The sequence below is a fragment of the Pristiophorus japonicus genome, chromosome 4, assembly GCF_044704955.1.
Source record: "Pristiophorus japonicus isolate sPriJap1 chromosome 4, sPriJap1.hap1, whole genome shotgun sequence".
NCBI classification, from domain to species: domain Eukaryota; kingdom Metazoa; phylum Chordata; class Chondrichthyes; family Pristiophoridae; genus Pristiophorus; species Pristiophorus japonicus.
In genome coordinates, this window is record NC_091980.1 from 263,193,813 (window position 1) to 263,213,879 (window position 20,067).

At 45.3% G+C, this 20,067-nt stretch overlaps 1 protein-coding gene across 1 annotated transcript in view; it reads left to right on the top strand.

Annotated features, from left to right (window-relative positions):
• Nucleotides 1-20,067, top strand: part of mdga2a (MAM domain containing glycosylphosphatidylinositol anchor 2a) — an 842,847-nt gene that overhangs the window by 104,697 nt on the left and 718,083 nt on the right. The window contains exon 6 of the mRNA XM_070877927.1: nucleotides 4,343-4,475. Within this exon, the coding sequence (XP_070734028.1) occupies nucleotides 4,343-4,475 (133 nt within the window). The remainder of the gene's footprint in view (nucleotides 1-4,342; nucleotides 4,476-20,067) is intronic.

The window sequence follows — 20,067 nt, forward strand, 5'->3', positions numbered from 1 at the left end:
TTCACTGTTAGAGACATGCCTTCCCTAGTGAAGCCCTTGAATGGTTAATGACCTGGTAGAATACGCATTCGGTTAAGCCTCCCTCTAAATCTGTTTTAACATTGCAGTCTAAGCCTCAGGAGGACGACCTACGTGCACTACTCTTCCACATTTACTTCTCAACAGTCCAGTCAATCTCATTGTAAACCAGTTGCGAAATGGATCTTGGTAATTTGCACATGGACAACCTGCCATACAATGCTGCCTCTGGTGCAAACAAATATATACTAATTAAATTCATACAAATTATGTTACTGATGAAAATAGTGGACCACTGGAAGTCCTGTGGCATTGCTTGTAGTGGCAGGTAAAAATGAAATATTTCAAGGTTCTAATTATTTTTTAATATAAAATTCAAATGTCAAAGCTCTTTGCATTTTCTACTAAAAGTCTGCTTCATTTTGGAATTGATTTAATTACAGCAAGATGATTGACAGCAAGTTCACCTGAAAGATGCATTTCATTCATTTGCAGATCTTTACACCCATTTATTTCTGTGGCATTAACTTCATGACAAGATCAAGCTGTGTCACTAATAGAGGAGATTTGTTTCCCAACCGCAATATGCTCAAGTGATCCAAGATTAACGCATCCTTTTTGACCCATGGTCTATCCACTTAATTATACACTGACAAATGGCCAAATTGTATCAATGGCCTGTAGCAGGTGAACATAGGAGTACAGGCCAGCTCTCTTAACAATCTGTATAGTTATGGTTATAGGAATTTTCTAATCCATGTTCAACTACCACTATCTATTGAAGTCACTTCATTAAAAAAATATATGGACACTCAGTTATACCATCTTGTCCATCTGAAAAGATGGCACTGAAGAGTGGCTTATTGTATGACAAATTACGTGTAATAATACGCTACTGATTGTGGGTGATATGCTATAAACCTTTTATTGCTTTCACAATGTAGGTTGCTCATCTGGATTTTAGTTTTTAATATTGATTCAAATAAAGGTCCCACCATTATAATTTAGTGAAACCTGCAGCATTCTGCTACACCCAGAATTGCAACAGCCGAATTCCTCAAACACACTCCAGCTGTCAGCCTTGTGCTTCTACTCCCAATTAAAAAAAACATCTGCATCTAGAAGTCACTATGTCTACTAAATTTAAATTGAAGTTCAGACTGTGCAGCTGTTCTTGCTGCAGAATAAATAATATGGCAAATTGGATTGACGTATAATTAAATTTTTTTTGTTTTGATAGTCGAATTAACATTTTTTTTAAATGCAAAATTGTTGCTATTAAGAATTCAGTGCATTCCGTTGGAAAATTACCTGGAGCTACCTTAGCCAAAGTAGAGAGAAAATTCCTAGCCTGACAACTTAATTAAATATGAAGTTGCAAACTCTTGCCGGCCTCATTTTCTATTTGAATTAAATATTCAATTGTTCATTTAAAAAAATGATTTCTTATTGGATGTTGCTAAGAATGAAATATTTTTACTTTGGAATTAACTGTCATACTGACTTTGGAGCAACATTTCTACATTTTTAAAATGTCTTCCAAGCATAAACTTAGTGGTCTTAAACACTGTTCTCGAGTTATAGGGAGTTGGAGATAAAGCTCGTCTGCAAAGCTTAATAGTTTTTTTTAATCAAAGGAGTAAACATTCTAATTTAATGGTACATAACTTTGAAATGGACATTGGATTTGGGATAGGGATTTCTGCCCCCAACTCAGTCACCAGTGCTCACTGTTTTTGTTGTGATTTATTTTACATGATTGGCATCTGCTCAGGTAGATCCTTCACCAGTTTTACTTTATAAACTTGGCGATATAAAACAAGAAAAAAGAAGATTCATTTTAGAAGATTTTGCAGTAGCAGACACAATGGCGGAAACCATGTGGTAATTTTTGCCACTCAGTGCCCTGCGATATTTTAACATGAATGCTTCATTAATATATTGCTCAGATAATATCCTGAGGCAATTTGTGCAGCCCACTGGCTGGAGTGTCCACCATGGACGATGCTACAACCAGCAAAACCTCTGGAGCAGAAGCGGAGGCCCCAAACGGTAAGTCTAAAACTTAACTGTGAGGGGCCAAAGAGGATCAGGAATGCTACTCTGTGCCCCACAAGTAAAATCTGCACCTGTGCCACCCCAGGTTTCCCCCACCCCTGCAAATCTCTCCCAAACCCACCCTCTCTTCTTATCCGAGAGCTGGGGGGTTGCCGATCCTCACAGGGCAGCAGCCACCCAGCTGCCTCTCCCTGGCTTTCTGTCCCGGAGTTGAAAGAACCACCAATATCTCCTATCATTCAGCCTAACCCTGTCTGCCAATTGAAATGATTTTCAGCTGACTGCTTGAAGCTGGATGGTTCCCAAAACAGAAAACACACTTTGAAACTCAGCAAAACTGCCTGGATCCGTAACATATTCACCGCTTTCAAAAAACTCTCAACTATGTTCAAGTCAAATATCTGACTCTGGATTCAGTCAGATTAATTGCAAACAGGGGAAATGAACGGCCAAGCAAGACTAAAAGTAAAAGAGTGCAGATGCTAGAAATCATGAACTAAGAACAGAAATGACACTCAGCAGGTCAGGGAGCCTCAGTGGAGTGGGAAACATGGGGTCAATGTTTCAGGTTGGTGAACTTTTTATCACAACTGTCAAATGGCCATCAACCTGAAACGTTAACTCTACCTTCCCCTCTCCTGACCTGCTGAGCGTTTCCAGCATTTTCTGTTTTTATACCAGAAAAGACTGCAAGCCTGATCACTGGCTGACCCTGAACTTCGATTTGACTGAGATAATTTTCCGGCACATCCTTTTCTGTTCAAAACACTTAGCAACTGCAAATGTATTTACTTGGAACCATGTATTGCTTACATTTATTAGTACAGTGTTATTTTAATTCAAGCCAGAACTTGCTGCTCAGTATATTTTCCAGTTGAAATAAAATTTAGCAACAGATTTCAGTTTGAGTATATTTAGAAAAGCAGTAACTTTGACACTGTATTCTTGCCATTCTATTCTAATGACTTGTGCATTCTAGGGTAACATCTGCAAATGCTGATTTACTAACACTCACTACACAAGGAAAATGCCACTTAGCTTCTTGTGAAGTTATATATACTGTACTAAATACCATGTACTATAGAGCTGAACACTACACAGTTATCAAAACTAAGGAATCATTATTTAAGAAAGCCCACAGCTTTTCAAAAATAAGTTGCAATTTGTGTCTTGATGGTGAAATAGTAAAACACATTGTTGGATGTGGCTTAGTCCCCTGCACAGCTACTCAATGTTCAAGCCTGGAAGTGGTCAGATAACTATAGGCTGGGTTTGCCATTTTCACCATGGGGTGAAATATTCAAACAGGAAGGAAGGAGGAACTGATATTTCACCACCTGCCCCTTATGATCAGGTAGAACTTCAAAATCTCACACCTGTGGTTTTTTTCTTCCACATCTGAAGATAGGGAAATTCATAGCTACAGTAAAAGCGAGGCAAATTAACTAGACAGAAATAGTTGCCGGTCATCCAATGCAGTAGTTATAATAGGAACAATATTGAAATTATACGAACAAATTGAGGATTAATGGGATGGTTAACGATGAGACTGAAGATCAAGGTGTTGGGGTCCCAGGCTATCCTAAATTTGCCGAGACCTTTCGTTTGTAGTTCATTATTGGATTATTTAGGTAAATTTAAACCTTGTGATTTTATACTGGACAGATTTTATTAGCTGTGAGATCCTCATCAGTAAGGGGGAGGGGATAGTAGAAGCACAGTACATTGGATAGTATCCAGACTAACAGCAACAGTTGAAGCTCAATAATTATTACGGTGATCAATTTCTATAAATTAGCTTTTCCCAAATGACAGAGCTCGGGCTCTGGATATTCTCAATTGCTCAACATGCGTTCTCAACATGATTGACTTGAAAGTCGTGTTAATGGCCTCAAATGAAGTCAAATTCAAGTTTAACTCAATTAGTCACCACAACTTGAACTAAGGGTCACATCTCCTTTGAAAACTGAAGTGTAATTATTTGAAGGGTATGCTGTGCCTTCTCCTCATTGTAAATGCTTCACATTTTCTACCATACCAAGTTTCCCCCATGACTTGACAATGGACCTGTTTGATATCTTTTGATAGTTTTTAGAGTCTTGGCTGACATACCTGATACCGCCACATCATGTCATGGAATAAAAACACCTCACTCAGAAGCTTTGGTTGTTGCATTTTAACTATTCATTTCTGTTGTATTTTGCACTGTTTTTTTTTCCAGTTTTATAAACACCATATTTTAAACCAATTACTATTTTCTAAACAGGGTGAAATAAAGATCCTGAAATTGAAGAACCTTCGCCCTCAGGATTATGCGAATTATAGTTGCATTGCATCAGTCAGAAATGTTTGTAATATCCCTGACAAGATGGTCTCGTTCAAGCTCAGCAATGCGACAGGTAAGTGAAGTCTCACTTTAAATAAGGTCATGTAGACCATAATGCCTGTCCAGGCAGAACATTCATTATGTGGCACCTTCTTTTCTCTTAATGCTCAATTTGCATCCACCGAGACTTTTTTGATTTATTGTATAAATAGTCCCCAATGTGCAGTACCATCCATGCACACAGTGATGGGCTGCTGGAAGGAAGCAATGATCCAAATCTATTCAAATGTTTGGGAACAGAGATGCCTACTGTCCAGTTACAGTATGTCTTTCAGACTAGCTGTCAAACTAATGCTTCAGTTGTATGTACCTGGCTGCACAAGGAAGGCAGTTTGTTTTTAGTGCTGTTTCACTCACACTGGCCAAGTTACTGTTGCTGAAAGCTTTGACACTTTGGATTCCTCCGAATCCGGAAACACCATCACAGTGTATGTGCAGGTACAGACAACAACAACTTGCATTTATTTAGTACCTTTAACGTAGTAAATGTTCCAAGGCACTTCACTGGAGCGTCAACAGACAAAATTTGACACCAAGTCAACTGAGGAGATGTTACGACAAGTGAGCAAAAGCTTGGTCATAGAGGTAGATTTTAAGGAGCACCTTAAAGGAGGAGAGAGAGAGAGGTAGAGGTTTAGGGTAGGCATTCCAGAGCTTGGGCTCTAGACAACTGGAAGCATGGCCTCCAATGATGGAGAGATGAAAATCTGGGATGCGCAAGATGCCAGAATTCGAGGAATGCAGAGATCTCAAAGTGTTGTTGGCAATGTTGCCTCTAATTTTTGGGGGGAGGTGTGGCCTCTTTTAGGAGCTGCAAGACCCATTCAAACTTCTACACATGCACATTTTTCCCATTGAGAAAACAGCAAGCGGCCTGCACGGGAGTTTCAGACAGCTAAACGGGAACATTGGTTGTGGGGCTGCAGGAGGTTACAGAGATAGGGAGGGGCGAAGCCATGGAGGGATTTGAAAACAAGGATGTGAATTTTTTTATTGCATCGTTGCCGGACTGGGAGCCAATGTACGTCAGCAAGCACAGATCCTGTTGTGGATGTGGCTGCACATGTGCAGTGGCTTCCAGTTTTGGGGAATAATCTGTGTATCTGGTATATTTGGTTAGGGTAACCTGGTCACATATGCTGAACCTACTTATTGCTGCAAATCTATTAACTTCAGAACCAGATGCACACTGGTAGGTAGATATAAGACAGTTTCAGTGCATGTCATGACGTATTTTGTCTCAGCTCAAGTTGGTAGATTGAATTCTACACCTGTTTGGCTGCCTCTTCATGAAATTGTATCAGTATTGCAGTGAAATTTGTTTGATTCAAAATATGATTTTTTCTGCCATTGGGCACAATTCAGCATGGAAACTACAGTGTAACGAGGATAGATACTGTCACTACAGTGACATGGTTCACCTGTGTCCCAAACACAGCAGCTTGATGAGACAATCATCATGTATTAATATTAACATCTACCTTACAGCCCCAAAGTATATCATTCATTGCAACCTGATGGCCTCAATGTATATAATTGACATGTACCTTACAGCTCTAATGTATATAATTGATTAAAAGGAGGAGCAGCGTGGCGGCATACCACTACAAGGTACAGCGCAAGCCGGTTCAGGAGGGCGACGGCTGTGAAGAGGGCGACTGGATTGGACGTCACCAAAATCCAGGTCGCTGATTGGAGCATAGGCAGGTACAGCAGGAGTGGTGAGGTCGGGACAAAGGAGCAGCAAGAAATTGTAGAGCGACGTGATCGGGACCCAGGAAAGGCGTGTGTTCGGGGCCCAGAAGAGGGCCAGCCCACACTGCACTATGTGTGCGCACTAGGTCCATGCAGCAGAGCTGGTCTCCAGTCTTCTTGGTTAATCGTTGCCACTGGACCAAGACCTAGCTCTGTCAGCCCGTGTAGTGACTGGTGTGCAACGGCCACCACACGTTGTTAAAATCCACGCACAGGCATCTTCCACCCTTAACTATGTAGTTCGGGACCTGGAACATTAGGTCCTTCATTGAAACACCTGTGAACTCATCTCTTTTTGGCGTGGAAGCAAGTCATCCTCGATATGAGGGACTTCCTAAGAAGAAGAAGATATAATTGATTACCATATAGCTTTAATGTATAGCTTGCTACCTTACAGCCCCATTGCATATTACTCACTGCAACCTGACGGTCTCAATGTATATAATTGACACCAACCTTACAGCTCCAATGTATATCGTTGATTACTATCTTAAAGCCCAACATACATCATGGACCTTTCTGCCTAACTGTGTATCATAGTTATGTATCTATGTTAGTGTGATGAATGTGCCTGAAGCTTGAATTATATATTTTTTTTCCAAGGGCACTGCAATTTTATGAGTATTGTTGGCATTATTCAGTACAAACTGTCAAGAAATTTAGCTTCAAGGTGGTTGTTCTGCACTTTATAGCCTTACAGGATTATTGTTGGAGCACAATAAATCAACACATTGAAATTTACTTATAATGGCTACCATTGGGACAATACATGGCTGCTCTTCACAGATAGATGGTTTCTAAATGCAGCTTCAGGCTGCAGTTATTGTTGTATTGTCAAGATTGTTGGAAAATGGTCACTATGGGATTTATGTATGTAAATTATACACGGTATTGGTGATCATTAAGGTAGGTTTCACCGTCGGGCTTGCTCAGTAAGAAACTGCAAACATTTCCTAAAATAGCTTTCTATATGGAATGGGTGTGTTAATGTGTAATGGAAATGATGGTGTGTCAGAGAATTAGGAGTTTAAATACATTTTAAATGTTTCGCTAGGGTCCTTTTGCAATTTGCAGAATATTAAAGAAAAGAAAGGTTTGCATTTATGCAGTACCTTTCACAATCACCAGACATCCCAAAGCCTTTTACAGCCAATGAAGTACTTTTTGAAGGGCAGTTACTGTTATAATGTAGGAAACATGGCAGCCAATTTGTGCACAGCAAGCTCTCACAAACAGCAATGTGATAATGACCAGATCTGTTTGTTTAGACGTTGATTGAGGGATGAATATTGGCCAGGACCCTGCTCTTCTTCGAAACAATGCCATGGGATCTTTTATCTCCATCTGAGGGAGCAGACAGGGCCTCAGTTTAACATCTCATCCGAAAGATGGCACCTCTGACAGTGCAGCATTCCCTCAGCACGGCACTGGAGCGCCAGCCTTGATTTTTGTGCTCAAGTCTCTGGAGTGGGACTTGAACACACAACTTCTGGCTCAGAGGTGAGAGTGCTACCAACTGAGCCACAGATGACGAGGTCCAAACATACCATGAAGCTGAAGCATCTCATCTCAATGTGGAAGGAGTTTCACAGAGGGGGATAAAAAAGTTACCTTGAAAATGTGGCCCTACCTTGTTGTGTTTTGTGTTCGGTGCACTTAACATGACTTTTGCTGTGAACATAACTTCAGCAAAGACCTGAATTTGATTCCAACTGCTGAGCAAAAACCCAACAACTAAACTACTGTTAGAAGCGACTGATATTAAGAAGTCTTGTGTCAGAATCCAAGGTCCTGAAATACTACTGTATAAACAATCAATAGGTTATTGGAAGTTCCCCTCTGATATTTTATTGCAGGTGTTAATCCATTTTTTAAAATGGGTTATGGTCTCTGCTAAAATAGCAGAGAGAAATGCCCAAAGAATGGGTAAAGCCTTCATACAAATATCCTATAGTGTAATTTTAGGGTCCAGTATTTGTCCTCATCTTAACTCTTATGTCTTACTCATATTTAGCTTGACTCATGCAGAAATGTGTTCTGGAGAATTAGCCCATTTAAAGACATTTGGTACCTATAACAATGATTAAATGCCGCCTTGGTTGTAGGTTTCTATGATAATATAGGATGGTATAGGTCAATTAAAAATAGTTTCAGATTGGTACTATATTGTACGTGTCAGCCGTGGCTCAGTGGGTAGCACACTTGGCTCAGTGGGTAGCACACTTGGCTCAGTGGGTAGCACACTTGGCTCAGTGGGTAGCACACTTGGCTCAGTGGGTAGCACACTTGGCTCAGTGGGTAGCACACTTGGCTTAGTGGGTAGCACACTTGGCTTAGTGGGTAGCACACTTGGCTCAGTGGGTAGCACACTTGGCTCAGTGGGTAGCACACTTGGCTCAGTGGGTAGCACACTTGGCTCAGTGGGTAGCACACTTGGCTCAGTGGGTAGCACACTTGGCTTAGTGGGTAGCACACTTGGCTTAGTGGGTAGCACACTTGGCTCAGTGGGTAGCACACTTGGCTCAGTGGGTAGCACACTTGGCTTAGTGGGTAGCACACTTGGCTTAGTGGGTAGCACACTTGGCTCAGTGGGTAGCACACTTGGCTCAGTGGGTAGCACACTTGGCTCAGTGGGTAGCACACTTGGCTCAGTGGGTAGCACACTTGGCTCAGTGGGTAGCACACTTGGCTCAGTGGGTAGCACACTTGGCTCAGTGGGTAGCACACTTGGCTCAGTGGGTAGCACACTCACCTCCGAGTCAGAAGGTTGTGCATTCAAGTCCCAAACCAGGGACTTGAGCACATAAATCTAGGCTGACACTCCAGTACAGTGCTGAGGGAGGGCTGCAGTGTCGGAGATGCCGACTTTCCGATGTGATGCTCTCTCAGGTAGACGTAAAAGATCCCAGAGCACTGTTTCGAAGAAGAGCAGGGGAGTTATCACTGGTGTGCTGGCCAATATTTATCCCTTAAATCAACATAACAAAAATAGATTTTCTGGTCATTATCACATTGCTGTTTGTGGGAGCTTGCTACGTGCAAATTGGCTGCCGCATTCCCACATTACAAACATGACTACATTCCAAAAAAGTACTTCATTGGCTGTTAAAAGTCTTTGGGATGTCTGGTGGTTGTGAAAGGTGTTATATAAATGCAATTCTTTCTCTTTCTTTTTCTTGTGCAAAAATCACTAGCTATGAATCTGAGGGCGATGCGTGAAGCAACCATGAATACTCCACAAGACAATATGAGATGCCGATATGTTCCAGAAGTGCTTGCAGCTACACATTCTATTGGCTGCCTTCAAAGAAATACATGCGTGCTCGTGGTTAGAAACACAAACTAGAATTGCCGAATTTATCAGTGTGTAGGTAACAATCAGAAGTCGAGTCAGTGGCTGTGTGATAATAAGACAGTAAATGGACAGTGACGGTCACTGTTGTTGACAGGTGTTCTAATAAACCTCAGTCAGCTAGATCGTAATCACTTCTATGCAATATTTATGTGCCTGGCCTTTTGGGCACAAACAAAAATGAATGAGTTTGATGAGGAAGCAGGATTTAATAAAATTATAGTGCTGTAGTCAGATCATTCCACAGGAAAATGTATCTATATTAATAATACTACTCCCATGCCATATGACAGGAATTACTGCACTGCATACTTTCTGTCACTGTGCCATCACATAACGACACACCTCACTCCCAAAGAGAACATCAGGGTGGGGGTAGGAGGGCAGGGGGATGGAATGGCCACACTCTCTCACTATAGTAGCAGCAGCCGATAGTGCTGCATCATCTCATTCCACATCTATCAATGTCAGGACACCATTCATTGAATTGCATCTGTGAAAATTCTGGGGAAAAATATTACTTGAGAAAATAAAACCTGCTTTTGGCCTGAGGTGCTTCAGATTTGCAGAGAAAATACTCCCAGAGGATAAACAATACAGCTGCACACATTTTTGCTGCACATGTTGAAAAGTGATACATTTTCAGGTGCGAGAACCTACTTAATATGTCGTTACTATACAGTACAAATGAACACGAGGCCCATGCTTGAGAGAAGGTCACTCTGTGACCAGTCCTTTATTAGCCAGCACAGAAGTGAAGAAGGTGGGTGGAGCGTCCCCTTTTATACCGAAAGTCCAGGTTTGGAGTATCTCCCACAAGTTCACCACCTAGTGGTCAGTGTTCTCTCAGTGTACAACTTAGGTCAGTTTATACATGGGTTACAATGACAGTGGAATACATGACATCACCTCCCCCTCAAGTCTTATTGGGATCAAAGGTTGCGTCTCTCTGGTGGTTTACGCTCCCTTGTAGAGCGCCTGAGTTGGGGCTCCGGTTGTTGGGCGCTGGCCTGAGTGTCTGCTGTTTGCGGTGCCTCAGGCCTGTCCGGACTGCCACAGTGACTGGGCTCTCCTCCACTTGGTTCCATTATTCGGTCACCTGTGGTGGAGTGAACTCTACATCGTGTTCTTCCTCTGCTTCTTCTATGGGGTTGCTGAACCTCCTTTTTGTTTGATCCACATGTTTGCGGCAGATTTGTCCATTGGTAAGTTTAACGACGAGAATCCTATTTCCCTCTTTAGCAATCACAGTGCCTGCGAGCCATTTGGGCCCTGCAGCGTAGTTGAGGACAAAGACAGGGTCATCGACACAATACATCGCGCCCTCGCATTCCTGTCATGGTAGTCACATTGTGATCGGCGCCTACTCTCAACAATTTCTTTCATGGTGGGGTGTATAAGGGATAAACTGGTTTTGAGTGACCTTTTTATAAGCAGCTCTGTGGAAACCCTGTGAGCGAGTGTGGTCGGGATCTATTGGCCAACAGGAGGCGTGATAAGCGGCTTTGTAGGGCATCCCCTGTTTGATTATCTGCACTGCTCGTTCCGCCTGGCCATTTGAGGCCGGCTTGAATGGTGCCGTTCTAACATGGTTGAAACCATTTCCTGCCATGAAGTCCTGGAATTCAACACTTGTAAGGCACGGGCCATTGTCGCTGACCAAGACGTCCAGTAGACCATGGGCGGCAAACATTGCCCGCAGACTTTCTACCGTGACAGAGGATGTGCTTGAATTGAGAATGTCACACTCGATCCATTTGGAGTAGGCGTCTACTACAACCAAAAACATTTGTCCCATGAAAGGACCTGCGTAGTCCACATGGGTGCGTGACCATGGCTTGGCGGGCCAGGACCAGGGGCTAAGGGGGGCTTCCCTGGGCGCATTGCCCAGCTGGGCACACGTGTTGCACCTGCAAACACAAAGTTCCAGGTCTGCATCTATCCCTGGCCACCAAATGTGTGACCTGGCAATTGCCTTCATCATGACAATGCCCGGATGCTCATTGTGGAGTTCTCGGATGAACACCTCTCTGCCCATCTGGGGCATGACAACTCGGTTTCCCCATAGTAGGCAATCGGCCTGAATCGAGAGTTCATCCTTGCGCCTGTGAAATGGTTTAAATTCCTCAGGGCATGCCCCGTACATGGCTGCCCAGTCCCCATTCAGGACACATTTCTTGACGAAAGACAGTAGCGGGGTTTCTATTTGTCCAGACTTTGATCTGACGGACTGTCACGGGTGAGCCTTCGCTTTCGAAAGCTTCAACAACAATGACCATCTCAGCAGCATGCTCGGTTGTCCCCTCGGTGGTGGTGAGTGGGAGCTTGCTGAGTGCATCGGTGCAATTTTCAGTGCCTGGTCTGTGCCGAATTGTATAGTCATAGGCGGCTAATGTGAGTTCCCACCTCTGTATGCGGGCCGACGCATTTGCATTTATGGCCTTGTTGTCAGCCAAAGGGACGTTAGGGGTTTGTGATCTGTCTCCAGCTCAAATTTCCTGCCAAACAGGTACTGGTGGATTTTTTTACTGCATATACACATGCTAGTGCTTCCTTTTCTACCATCCCGTAGCCCCTTTCTGCCTGGGACAGGTTTCTGGAGGCATAAGCTACCGGCTGTAACTGACCCTTGGCATTAACATGCTGCAACACACACCCAACCCCATAGGACGACGCAATGCACGTTAAAACAAGTTTCTTACATGGGTCATATACCGTGAACAGATTGTTGGAGCATAACAAATTGCATGCTCTATCAAAAGCCCTTTCCTGGCTGAACCCCCCAGACTCATTCGCGATCTTTGCGTAGGAGCACGTGTAGCGGCTCTAACAGCGTGCTCAATTTGGGAAGAAAGTTACCAAAATAGTTCATGAGCCCCAGGAACGAACGCAGCTCGGTTGTGTTACAGGGTCTGGGTGCTCTCTGGATTGCTTCCATTTTGGACGCAGTAGGTCTGATCCCGTCTGCTGATACCCTCATCCCCAGGAATTCTACCTCTGGAGCTAGGAAGACACATCTCGCCTTTTTCAGTCGCAGACCTACCCGATCCAGTCTGCGTAGCACCTCCTCCAGGTTGTGGAGGTGTTCTTCAGTATCGCAACCCATGATGACGATGTCGTCTTGAAAAACCACTGTCCTTGGAATCGACTTGAGGAGGCTTTCCATGTTTTGTTGAAAGATCGCGGCGGCCGAGCGAATCCCGAACGGACATCTGTTGTACAAACAGCCTCTTGTGTGTCGAGATGGTGGTCAGCTTCTTTGACTCACTCGCCAGCTCCTGGGTCATGTAAGCTGAGGTCAGGTCCAATTTGAAAAAAGTTTGCCACCGGTTAGCATCGCAAAGAGGCCCTCCGCTCTCGGTAGCGGGTACTTGTCTTGGAGTGACACCCGATTGAAGGTGGCTTTGTAATCACCACATATCCTGACTGACCCATCCGCCTTGAGCACCAGCACAATCGGGCTCGCCCAGTCACTGAATTCGACTGGCAAGTTGATGCCTTCCCTCAGCAGTCGGTCCAATTCGCCTTCTATCTTTTCCCACATCACGTACGGCACCGCTCTGGCCTTGTGGTGTACTGGCCTGGCGTCCGGGTTTATGTGAATCACTACCTTGGTCCCCATGAAAGTGCCAATGCCGGGTTGAAATAGTGAGTCAAATTTGTCCAGGACCTGTGAGCATGATATTTGCTCCACAGAAGAAATTGCATTGACATCGCCCCATTTCCAGTTTATGACAGCAAGCCAACTCCTCCTCAGCAGTGCGGGACCGTCCCCCGGGACAATCCAGAGTGGCAACCTGTTCTCCGAATCTTTGTGGGTCACGACGACCGTGGCGCTGCCTAGCACCAGAATGATCTCCTTTGTATGTGTCCGTAGCTGTGCGTCAATCGGCACTAATTTTGGCCTCCTGGCCTTGGACGCCCACAACTTGTCGAACTGTTTGATACTCATCACGGACTGGCTGGCCCCCGTGTCTAGTTCCATTGATACTGGGATGCCATTGAGGAACACTTTCATCATTATTGGTGGTGTCCTGGTGTATGAACTGTATTTATGCTCCACATGAACTCGCTGAACTTCAGCTTCCAGCGATTTCCCCCAGTGTCCATTTGGCCTGGTAGGGCTTACATCGAGCCCGTCCTCCGCGTACATCAACCTGGCTGCAGGCTTCCTGCACATACGCGCCAAGTGACCGCTGACGTTGCAGTTTCTGCAGGTATATTGCTGATACTTGCAAGCTCTGGCTGCGTGTTTGCCTCCACACCTCCAACATGTGCCGTTGTTGGAAACAAAAGGTCCATTACCAGTCGATCCTCTCTGACTGTCGCTGTAACTGTCCTTAAGCGCACCATTGACAGGTGTTGATGGCCCCTTAACTGGCCGCATTGTCCCTTGCGATGGCATGAATCGCCTTTTAGCTAGCCATTGTCTCTGTTGAATTCCCCTTTTGGGTTTGACTACATGTTCAGGCATGTCCGATTGCCCATGTCTGCCTGGAGAACTGTGTGACATGTTAACAATGTTGACTCCCTGTCCATTTGCTGCATTTAAACCAAGATTTTTGTCAAACATCATTCTGGTCTATTCCTCCCCTGAGATAAATGTCTGGGCCATCAAAGCCGCCGTTTCCAGAGTCAAGTCTTTGGTCTCAATCAGTTTCCTGAAAACCCCCGCGTGCCCTATGCCCTCAATAAAAAATATCTCGCAGCATCTCCGCTCTGCATGCATCTGGGAACTTACATAGGCTCGCCAGTTGCCGGAGGTTGCCTTGAAGTCTGGAACGCTTTGCCCTTCTCGCCGCCGGTGTGTGTGAAACCGGTGTCTCGCCATGTGCATGCTGCTCGCTGGTTTAAAGTGTTCCCCGATCACCTTACTGAGCTCTTCAAAAGTCTGGTCCGCCGGCTTCTCTGGCGCGAGAAGGTCCTTCATCAGGGAGTACGTCCTGGATCCACAAACCGTTAGGAGATGAGCCCTGCGTTTGTCGGCTGAATCCTGTCCCAGCCATTCCTTAGTGACGAACCTTTGTTGTAGTCTCTCAATAAAATCGTCCCAATCATCACCAACACAGTACCTCTCATCTGTGCTGCTAGTGGTCATGCTCGTGTGGTTTAAATCCCAGTTTCTCGTTGCCAATAATATGTCCTTATTATACAGTACAAATGCAAACGAGGCCCATACTTGAGAGAAGGTCACTATATGACCAGTCCTTTATTAGCCAGTACTGAAATGAAGAAGGTAGGTGGAGCTTCCCCTTTTATACCTGAAAATCCAGCTTAGGAGTGTCTCCCACAAGTTCACCACCTAGTGGTCAGTGTTCTCACGGTGTGCAACTTGGGTCAGTTTATACATGGGTTACAATGACAGTGGAATACATGAAGGTTGACATGCAGGTACAGCAGGCGGTTAAGAAAGCAAATGGCATGTTGGCCTTCATATCGAGGGGAGTTGAGTACAGGGGCAGGGAGGTGTTGCTATAGTTGTACAGGGCCTTGGTGAGGCCACACCTGGAGTATTGTGTACAGTTTTAGTCTCCTAACTTGAGGAAGGACATGATTGCTATTGAGAGAGTGCAGCGAAGGTTCACCAGACTGATTCCCTGGAAGGCGGGACTGACATATCAAGAAAGACTGGATCAACTGGGCTTGTTCACTGGAGTTCAGAAGAATGAGAGGGGATCTCATAGAAACGTTTAAAATTCTGACGGGTTTTGACAGGTCAGATGCAGGAAGAATATTCCCAATGTTGGGGAAGTCCAGAACCAGGGGTCACAGTCTAAGGAGAAGGGGTAAGTCATTTAGGACCGAGATGAGGAGAAACTTCTTCACCCAGAGAGTGGTGAAACTGTGGCATTCTCTACCACAGAAAGTTGTTGAGGCCAATTCACTAAATATATTCAAAAAGGAGTTAGATGTAGTCCTTACTACTCGGGGGATCAAGGGGTATGGCGAGAAAGCAGGAATGGGGTACTGAAGTTGCATGTTCAGCCATGAACTCATTGAATGGCGGTGCAGGCTCGAAGGGCCGAATGGCCTACTCCTGCACCTATTTTCTATGTTTCTATGTATGTTTCTACTAAAGGTGCAAATTCATCAATTCTTCAGAAACACGCGAGCAAAGGAGCTCGCAAAGCCCAATAACCTTTAACTCATTAAAGTGTATCGTATTTGACGAGCAGTGTGGTGATGTGTATTTTTCTTCAGAGAGCACTGTGTTTTGGATCTGCTTTGTGCCTCTCCAGGTGTCCTAATTAATTGAGAATCCTTGATGTAAATGTTATATGGTCAGTAACCACCGTTATGTTGAAAGCTGAAGATGCATTTAGTTTTGAAACAGCTGCCAAACCTTTAAACTGTGTAATTACATTGTAGCCTCTGTACTGAACAGACTGCAGTGATTCAATATGCATTGCACGGTGGGTAACCTTGCATTCTATTTGGAATCTACCCTACTGCGAGTCACATGGCAGTTCAATCCTTCAGTGATGCTGGCACAGGGAGCTGAAATAGCCTTCTCTGAATTATGTTACCAATGCTGGCCAGAAATAAAAACAAAAAATTGCTGGAAATACACAGCAGGCCAGACAGCATCTGTGGAGAGAAAAGACAGGTTAATGTTTCATATGCTGGTATGTCGTAACACTGCCCACCCACAGCTTCTCATCAGAAGCATAAAGTATGTCCGATATGATAATAGTAATGAAACCTGAGATTAGCAGTTGCTGGGACTGATTAATAACTCAAATTTAGCAAATGTCCAATGATGATCATAAACTATTAGAGATTTGTATTACATTGCGATGCAGGCTGGTAACTCCCATACAGGGATGAGCAGTGCACATTAATGCATTCACTTTATGTGCAAAAAAGAATGGAACTTGGCATCAAAATGTATAACTTTGAAGTCAAATGACTTGTCTAAATGTTGTAACTTGTTCACCCTGACAGTCTGCAAACAAATGATCCAATGTCACTTGTAAAGTCCTGTCCCCTCAGTACAGATTCACACGAGGCATGTAGTGAAGTCAAGATCACTCTGGACCTGAACCTTTTATTTCACCGCTCTGGAATGCTGCACTTGCCTGAGACCTGTCCTTATATACCTGTCTCTTGCAAGTGCACCCCTGGTTGTAAGGTATGCTGGTGGTTACAGGTCATATCTTATTACAGTCATGTATAGCATGTTAGGATACAGTTATATATAATAATGTAAGATACATGACATCACCCTCCCCCAAGGTCTTATTGTCTTTATAGGTTCAGTCTCTCAGGTGGTCTTCGCTCTCGCGTGGAGTGTCTGATTTGTGGTTCAATTGTTTGCCTTGGTGTCTGTTTTTCTTTGGGTGTGGTTGCTGGTATCTCGCCTGGGCTGTCTGTTTCGATTGGTGTGATTGTTGTTGACTCGCCTGGGCTGTCTGTTGGGATTGTCCTTTCCTCAGGTTGTTCCCTCTGTCTGTCCACCAGGTGTGGTGCGAGTTCCACATTGTAGTCTGCCTCTGGTTCTGCAGTGTTGTTGGCAAATCTGCTTTTGACTTGGTCTAGATGCCTCCGGCAGGTTTTGTCATTGTCCATTTGTACTACCAGTAGCCTGTTTCCTTCCTTGCCCGTTACTGTCCCTGCAAGCCATTTGGAACCCCTGCCATAGTTTAGTACAAACACTTTGTCCCCTATCTCATTCCATCTCCCCCTCGAATTTCTGTCATGGTATTCAGTCAGCTTATGGCGCTTTGCCTCAACGATTTCATGCATGTCTGGGAGGATTAATGAGAGCCTTGTCTTTAAAGTCCTTTTCATCAAGAGTTGCGCGGGGGGGGATCCCAGTCAATGAGTGCAGACGAGATCTGTATGCCAGCAGCAGTCGCGACAGGCGACCCTGCAGCGTGGGACCTTGGATTTTAAGCATGCCTTGTTTAATGATTTGCACTGCTCTCTCCGCCTGGCCGTTGGAGGCCGGCTTGAACGGTGCCGTCTTGATGTGATTTATGCCGTGGTCAATTATAAAATCTTGGAATTCTGCGCTGGTGAAGCATGGACCATTGTTACTGACCAATATGTCAGGGATTCCGTGCGTTGCAAACATGGTTGCGAGGTTCTCCACTGTGGTGGAGGTTGTGCTTGAGTTTAAAATGGTGCATTCGATCCACTTTGAAAATGCATCTACAACTACGAGGAACATTTTGGCCATGAATGGGCCCGCATAGTCTACGTGCACCCGCGACCACGGTTTGGTAGGCCAGGGCCAGGGGCTCAGTGGAGCCTCCCTGGGGGCATTGCTGAGTTGGGCACAAATGGTGCACCTTCAGACGCAGAGCTCCAAGTCCGCGTCAATACCAGGCCACCAGACGTGGGATCTGGCTATGGCCTTCATGAGAACGATCCCCGGGTGCTTGCGCTGGAGCTCCCGGACAAATGCCTCTCTGCCTCACAGAGGCATGACGACTCGGCTGCCCCACATCAGGCAGTCTACTTGTAGTGATAGCTCATGCATGCGCCTGTGAAAGGGTTTTAATTCCTCGGGGCAGGCATCGCGAGCCTCTGCCCAGTCACCGGTTAGGACACATCTTTTTACTAAGGATAACATGGGGTCGCTGGCCGTCCAGGCTCTGATTTGGCGAGCCGTCATGGGCGAACCTGTGGACTCAAAGGCATTGATTGCCATGACTATCTCACAGTCCTGCTCGTCAGACCCTTCCGTGGTCGCCAGGAGTAGCCTGCTGAGCGCGTCGGCACAGTTGTCTGTGCCTGGTCTGTGCCTTATGGTATTGTCGTAAGACGCCAGCATGAGTGCCCACCGTTGAATTCGCGCCGAAGCGTTGTCGTTTACTGCCTTGCTCTCGGATAGGAGGGACGTGAGGGGCTTGTGGTCGGTTTCTAACACGAACTTGGCCCCGAAAAAGTATTGGTGCATCTTTTTGACACCGTACACGCACGTGAGCGCCTCCTTCTCTACCATTCCGTATCTGCGCTCCGCCCGCGAAAGTGACCTGGAGGCATAAGCTATGGGTTGTAATTTGCCCGCACTATTGACATGTTGCAAAACGCACCCGACCCCATACACTGACGCATCGCATGTGAGAACTAGCTTTTTACCTGGATCAAAGAAAGTCAAAACACTGTTGGAACACAGAAGGTTGCGTGCCTTATTGAAGGCACGTTCCTGGGCGACCCCCAAAACCAATCGCACCCCTTCCTGAGTAGCACGTGGAGAGGCTCCAGCAGCGTGCTTAAGTTCTGCATAAAGTTCCCAACGTAATTGAGTAGCCCGAGAAAGGCACGCAGTTCTGAGACATTCCGGGGCCTGGGTGCCAGGTGAATTGCTTCTGTTTTGGACTCTGTTGGGCGGATTCCATCAGCGGCAATCCTTCTGCCCAAAAATTCGACCTCGGGTGCGAGAAACAGGCACTTGGATTTCTTGACTCGTAGGCCTACCCGATCCAACCGCTTTAGTACTTCCTCCAAATTACGGAGATGGGAGTCGGTGTCCCTGCCCGTGATAAGTATGTCGTCTTGAAATACAATCGTCCCCGGGATGGACTTGAGCAGACTCTCCATGTTGCACTGGAATATGGCAGCTGACGACCTGATGCCGAATGGGCATCGATTGTACATGAAAAGGCCTCGATTTGTGTTGATGGTGGTGAGTAGCTTGGATTCCTCGGTCAATTCTTGCGTCATATACGCAGATGTGAGATCTAGTTTTGAGAATAGTTTACCTCCAGCCAATGTGGCAAATAAGTCCTCCGCTCTGGGCAGCGGGTACTGGTCCTGTAGGGAGACTCTGTTTTGGTAGATTTGTAGTTCCCACGGATTCGTATGGATCCATCAGGCTTCATGACTGGGACGATGGGACTTGCCCAGTCGCTAAATACCACAGGTGATATAATGCCTTCCCGCAGAAGCCTGTCTAGTTCGTGTTCAATCTTTTCCCTCATCACAGAGGGTACAGCTCTGGCCTTGTGATGGACTGGTCTAGCATCCTGTGTGATGTAGATTTTGACTTTGGCCCCTTTGAAAGTGTCCACACCTGGCTGAAAGAGATGTTCAAATCGCTTTTTAACTGTTGAGCAGGAGGTCCGTTCCTCTAATGACATGGCATGGACATCATCCCATTTCCAGTTTAGTTTTGCCAGCCAGCTTCTCCCCAGCAGTGCTGGGGGGTCTCCGCGGACAATCCACAGGGGAAGTTGGTTCACTGTCCCTTTTTTGTGTGTGACAGAGAGCATGGCGCTGCCGAGGACTGGTATGATTTCTTAGGTATAGGTCCTTAGTTTGGTGTCGACCCTTGTGAGTTTTGGTCTGTCTCTTTTAAGCGGCCACAGTTGTTCAAATTGTTGAGCGCCCATGAGAGATTAACTATCTCCCGTATCCAGCTCCATGTTGACAGGTATCCCGTTGAGTAGGATCCTCACCATTATAGGAGGCGTCCTGTTGTAGGAGCAGCGGCCATTGATCGTGTTGACCCGCTGTACACCGGTGTCCCGGATAATGTCCCCCCCAACTT